Genomic DNA, 6,023 nt, shown 5'->3' with positions numbered 1-6,023 from the left:
TTGTTGCGGAGCACGGGCTCTAGGCGCACGGGCTGCAGTAGTTGTGGCACGCGGGCTCAGTAGTTGTGGCACACGGGCTTAGTTGCTCCACGGCATGTGGGATCTTCCTGGACCAGGGATCAAATCCGTATCTCCTGCATTGGCAGGCAGATTCTTAGCCACTGCGCCACTAGGGAAACCCGGAATTTTGTTTTTAAATACTAATGGACACAAGCTTTTTCCCCAAGGAGGACATAATCCATAACATGGAGAGACGGTTACAGATGCATTCAGCTAAATTAATAATGACAACGCTTATTAGACAGTGAATTCCAGTGGGCAAGGGCCTATGGAAGCTTAATAAAGAACTCTTGAGGAATTAATTGATATCTTTGAATTAATTGATATCTTTGTATAGGACTTGATCTATTAAGGTAGATTTCTCATAATTTTTTTTAGAAGTGATATTCATACCTGGGAACTGTCATAATAATTGTTTTAAAAAGGTCATTGACTTTAGGTATCTCTCTTTCTTTTATTTCATTCATTAACTCATAGTTTGATCTCCATACCATCTTTTCCTCAAAACTTCCGATCACCAATGGCTTAGTGGTCACATCCAAGGTACTGCCCTCTTTGGCTCTTTACCTTACAGTACTTGTGTGGTATTTGACACTGATGATCACCCTGTCCTTGAATCTGTCGTTTTTAGCTTCTTTGATGCTTCTCTTCCCTGGTTCTTCTGTCTACCTCCATTTCTTCTTGGTTTGGATCTTCTTTTCCTCATCCCTTAAATGGTGCTAGGGTCATTCAGTTCTTCCTTCTCCCTATACCCCCTCTAAGACATCTCTTCTGTTCCTATAGCTTTAACCAATACATTTGGGTATCAGACTCAGACTTCTGCTGAACTTAAATTTTGTGTATCTATTGGACATCTCTTTTTGGATATTCCAAAGATACCTAAAATATCTAAGGAAGTGGTCCGGTTTAAATCTCATTCAGATAGGTTAGTTCTGAAGTATAAAGGAAGCTTTGGTATTAGTTTTGTCTTATAGGCATTCTTAGGATAGTTATTTGGCTGAAGCTATCATTTGGAATGACTGGTTTTTTTTAGGCATGGAGAAATTATGTAAAATAACTGGTCTGTATCATAGTGAATAAAAGCTTGGGCTCTGAAGTTATTTTGGGGACTTCCCTGGCGGTCCAGTGGTTAAGACTCCGTGCTTCCAATGAAGTTATTTTTAATAAAATGTATTATTTGGTATAAGTTTGATTTCTGGTAGAAATTAATTAAGACTGTAGTTCTGTTAAATGTAGACTTAATCCAGAGAATGACAGACTAGGTCAACAGCTCTTCTTTGAGTTTTAACACTTTATCAATGAAATCCTCCCCTACCCTCTTATTTTTTTTTTTCCTGGGCTAGTAAGAATATTTTTTTGTCTAACACATTTAAAATTTTTACTTTTAACAGAAATTAGCAGAGTACGGAAAGACATGTACAATGACACATTAAATGGCAGTACAGAGAAAAGGAGTGCAGAATTGCCTGATGCTGTGGGACCTATTGTTCAGTTACAAGAGAAACTTTATGTGCCTGTAAAAGAATACCCAGATGTAAGTATATTTTGTTTATATTCAATGTTTTTTTCCTGCTTCACATACTTCGGGAAGAGATATATCTGATGGTAAATACTTAAGCATTGTCAGCTGCTTTTAAAAAAAATTTCATGTGAGGGACTAGAGGCATGAATAGTTTGGTGTGGATAATTTAATAAAATTTTTTTTTAAAAATATGTTTTCATTTGAATGCTGCTGTGTCACTTTGGAAGTCTAGAACCCAGTAAAGACTTGGTTCTAGATTTCAAATTGAGGCAAGAATTATGGAAAGAGCTTTGGCCTGAATGTCAGAGAGCAACAAGTACAACTTTGTGCTTGTCTTTGATATGACCTCAGCGAAGCTGTGTCATCCTTTCAGAAAAATGAGAGGTTAGACTGTAGGACAGCTAAGGTTCCTTGCAGCACTAAAATTTTTATCATAACCACTATTTATAATATTTTTTTCATCTCAGTTCCTTGTTCAGCTATTCTCTGCGTATCTTGTTGCGGATAGCCTCCTTATACTATACAATTAATTTATAAAAGGCTCCAACTCTTTGCCTTTGGTTACAAAGCCCTACATGATATGGTCCTTTTTATTTCTGACCTCATCTTAAATGATTTTCCCTCTTCCTCAACATACTGCAGTTACGTTGGCTGTTAAGAATAAGTTAAGTCTGTTCCCAGCCCAGGTACCTTTGTGTTTTCTGTGCATTGATCTTAACTGGCTGGCTTCTTCTTGTCATTAAGTTTTTAGCTTAAATGTCACTTTAGAGAGGACTCCTCTGACCATTTTATCTAAAAGCAATCTGGTTACTCATTATTTCACTTAAGTCTCTTTATTTCTCTGCAATAGCACTTATTATCTGGTATTTTTCTTTTTTATTTGTTTATTTTCTTATCTTTCCGCAGCACAATATAAGGTACTTAAAACAAGAACCTGTTTTTGTTATTTACTGCTATATTCCCAGTGTACATAATATTGGCACATAATAGGTATCCAGTACCTACTGAATATGTAAAGCCAAATTGATGGCTTTTTGCTGACTTTTCTGAAAGGAAAGACAAGAAGGAGTTGATATTGTAAGCTCAAAAATGTGTTGTGTACCCTAAGTTGCATTGATTGTATGGATAGTATTGTAGTTTGGAGATGGGAAGTAAATGTCATAAGTTGAGTTAATGGGGAAAAAGTGTTGCTATTTCATAAGATGTGTTTCTAATATAGTTTTCTTACAAGCTAATACGTTTACTCTTTTTTTTAGTAAGTATTTTTGGTTGCAAATATGTAAACAGTTCTGGATAACATAGGCAAAGAAAGAGTTTGTTGGAAGATAATTGGGTGTTGTACAGAGGGTTAAAGGAATAGCTGGAGAACAAAGCTTCATATAAGACAGGAACCAGGGCAGTTCTGAGAATCTCAGCAGTGGGAGTTTAGACCTTCCCTATTGAGAGCCTTGCTCTTAACATAATTTGGCATCAGTGCCTCTCAGATTTTATCTTCAAACTTCAGATTAGGAGAGAGAATGTATTTTGGACCAGTCTGCCATGAGTAAGGCCTGGGCTTAACTGACATAACCTAGACGTGACCACCCTGGACCTATTCTGGGTATTGGATGATTCTTTGGTGTGCTAAATTGTGATTTGAGCAGCTGTCCCAATTGGAGTCTACTACTTTTTGGTGTTTCAGTATCTCCTAAAAGATACCAGCCTTCTCATCTGCTTGTTTGAACTCTAAAGGATAAGGATTCAGCACAAGCCATTAACATAGAATAGGTAAGAGCATGAGACTGTGTTAGAGAATATAACCTTAATCTGCCTGGTCCCCATTCTTTCAAAAAAAATGCTATTCAGGGAATGATGTTTATATTGCATTACTTAAAAGACACATGTTCTGTATAATCCTCTAAGTCAGAAGAGATGTATTTTATATTGTGGGTCCAGGGGGAGGCACCTTTTTACTCTATTCCTATCCTTTTTCCACCAGTTGAGATTCACTGTCATGGTCAACTACAGTTGTTGACACGTGTTTTGGAGCGAAACATTGTCTAGTTCAGTGGTTGTCAAAATGTGGTCCCAGGACTATAGTATCCACACCTCCTAGGAACTTGTAAATGATCAAGCCCCACCCCAGACTAGATGAGTCAGCAACTCTGGGGCTAAAGCCCAGCAGTCTGCCTGCCAAGCCCTGTAGATAATATTGATGCATGCTAAAGTTTGAGAAGCACTGCTCTCATTTGTTTACATTGTCATCATAAGCTGGGCTAACAGGGAATCACGTAGGGTCCTTTTACCAGGCATTGTTTCAGAAGGCAGGAAGGGGTGGTGAACTGAATGTCTCTGCTCTTGTGGAGCAGGCATTGCAGTAGCAGAGACAGACAATAAACAAATGAATATTTTTTTTAGGTTCAGTCAGTGCTGTGGAAAAAAAAGTGGAGTGAGCAGATAAACAGTAGCTATGTGTTTATAGTCAAGGAATCTCTTATAAGATGAAAGGAATGCAGAGACATGAATGGAGTGTTGGGGAGGAAGGCATGAAATCGTCTGGGGGAAGAACATTCCAGGCAGAGTGACCAGCAGTGCAGCGATTCTGAGGCATGAGCACGCCTGGGAAGTGTAGTAAGATGCGAGGTTAGAAAGTTAGCAGAGGGGCCCTACGCTCAAGCGGCTGTGGGTCCCGGTAGGGATTTCCTGTACTACTGAGTGAAATGGAAAGCCAGGGAGTGCTGTGGGCTCAGTTGGGTTTTAATAGATTCATTCTGGCTTCTGTGTGGAGAAAGGCTGTGGGTGATGGTGACAGCAGGGAGACCAGCTAGGGGGCAGAGGAGGAGCTTGAACAAGAGGACTTAGAATGCTTGGATCCTTCATAATTGATGACGTGGAGCCAACAAAATTTGCTGGTAGATTGGATATGGGGTGTGAGGGAAAATTAGGAGTAGCTCAGAGGTTTCGATTGATTGGAGTAACAGAATCACCAGTTCTTGAGCTATGAAAGACTGAGGGAAGAGCAGGTTTGGGGGTGGGGCTTAGGTTCTGATTTAGAGGTGTTGAGTTTGAAGTCAGACATCCAGATGTGGGCATGTCAAATAGGCAGGTGGGTATATGAGTTGTGGATGATTCTTGGCACCCAAAAGTGTCTATTTTATCAAAGCTTTTTAAATGAGAAATTTAGTTATTCATAGGAGAGAAACAGGTATAAAGCCATTTTGGTCCTCCAGATCATTTTTTTAATACCTTGATTTTAAATTTCTGTTAAAAGAATTTGGCAAAATTGGGATCCGCATATAGTTTTTCTTTGAGGTTATCAGTACATACCAAATGAATAGTAACTGTTTTGTAGTCTGTACTAGGAACTGTATCTCATCTTTAAAAAAAAATTAAATAATGTTAAACAAAATAAAACAAGGGCGTGTGTTGTGTGTCTGATTTTGGCAGTATGGAAAAGATTTTATTTCAGAATTATGAATTAGATATTGGCCACGATGAAACAAATATGCATTCTTCTTACTTCTGTTTTTCTTAATATGTCTTAGAGATCATCACGTATGCTTCTCTCTCACCTCCCCCTTTTGTATGTAGGCTCGATTTTGTGAGTGAATTCATCCTATTTGACTCAGAAATGCTTTATTAAAGCTTCAAAGGGGCAGTGTAGCACAGTGGTCAAAAGTAGGGACTCAGACTCCTGGCTGGCTCTGCTGCTTGTATTGTGACTTTGGGCAAGTCCGGTCCTTAGTTTCCTCATCTCTGTAATGGAGATAGTCTCTCACAGGCTTATGAGGGGTTATAAGTGAGTTAATACATGTAAAGCACTTGGAAAATGCCATTATGCTGTGTAAGTATTACCAGAATGTAAGCTCCATGACGGTGGGGATTTTTCCCTTTTTTGTATTCTCACTGCCTAGGATAACGTCTAGTAAACGGTAGATGTATAATAAATACTTGTTGTGTGTATCTGTATGAAAGACTCACTTTTTCAAATATTGCTGAAATTTTAAAAAAATATGTTGCCTTTTGAGTTTGCACATAGCAACTTATTTATAAAAGTAAGTGTTAATTTGGAGATATTGTTTTGGAGTTGGCTGTGTATAGCTCTGGGACTGATAAGAAAAGAAAGTCTTAGATCACGTGTTTGAGAAATTAGATAGTGCCGTATAGTGTCCTTCGCAATGTTTTTGAATCACTGGCTTAATGGTATGGGAATGAGAAGGTAATATGAGTAGCTTGTTGAAGATGTATTAAAAATTTTACACATTTATTAATATTTATACTTATTAATAAAGCAGACTTTTATTGCATCTCTACTGTGTACTAAGCACGTCCTGGAGGTGGGGATATTAATTTAGTAGAGAAAACTCTTTGACATAGTTGAGGTGATAGTGGGTTTTTGAGCCATTCAGGCCTAGGTTTTTTTTTTTTTTTTTTTTTTTTTTTTTTTTTTTTCGGTACGCGG

General features: G+C 38.1%; 1 protein-coding gene across 7 annotated transcripts in view; it reads left to right on the top strand.

The window, feature by feature from the left end:
• QKI (QKI, KH domain containing RNA binding) overlaps positions 1-6,023 on the top strand; it is a 148,376-nt gene that overhangs the window by 34,590 nt on the left and 107,763 nt on the right. For all 7 annotated transcript variants that reach the window (XR_002891571.3, XM_024122634.3, XM_024122638.3 and 4 more), the window contains exon 2: positions 1,452-1,594. Coding sequence is in view for 6 of the 7 variants with exons in the window: in XM_024122634.3 (XP_023978402.1) it covers positions 1,452-1,594 (143 nt within the window). In the remaining variant the exon portion in view is untranslated. The remainder of the gene's footprint in view (positions 1-1,451; positions 1,595-6,023) is intronic.

Source organism: Physeter macrocephalus, chromosome 10 (assembly GCF_002837175.3).
Source record: "Physeter macrocephalus isolate SW-GA chromosome 10, ASM283717v5, whole genome shotgun sequence".
NCBI classification, from domain to species: Eukaryota; Metazoa; Chordata; class Mammalia; order Artiodactyla; family Physeteridae; genus Physeter; species Physeter macrocephalus.
Note: the sequence above shows the minus strand (reverse complement) of the source record. Positions and strands in the feature narration are given on the sequence as shown.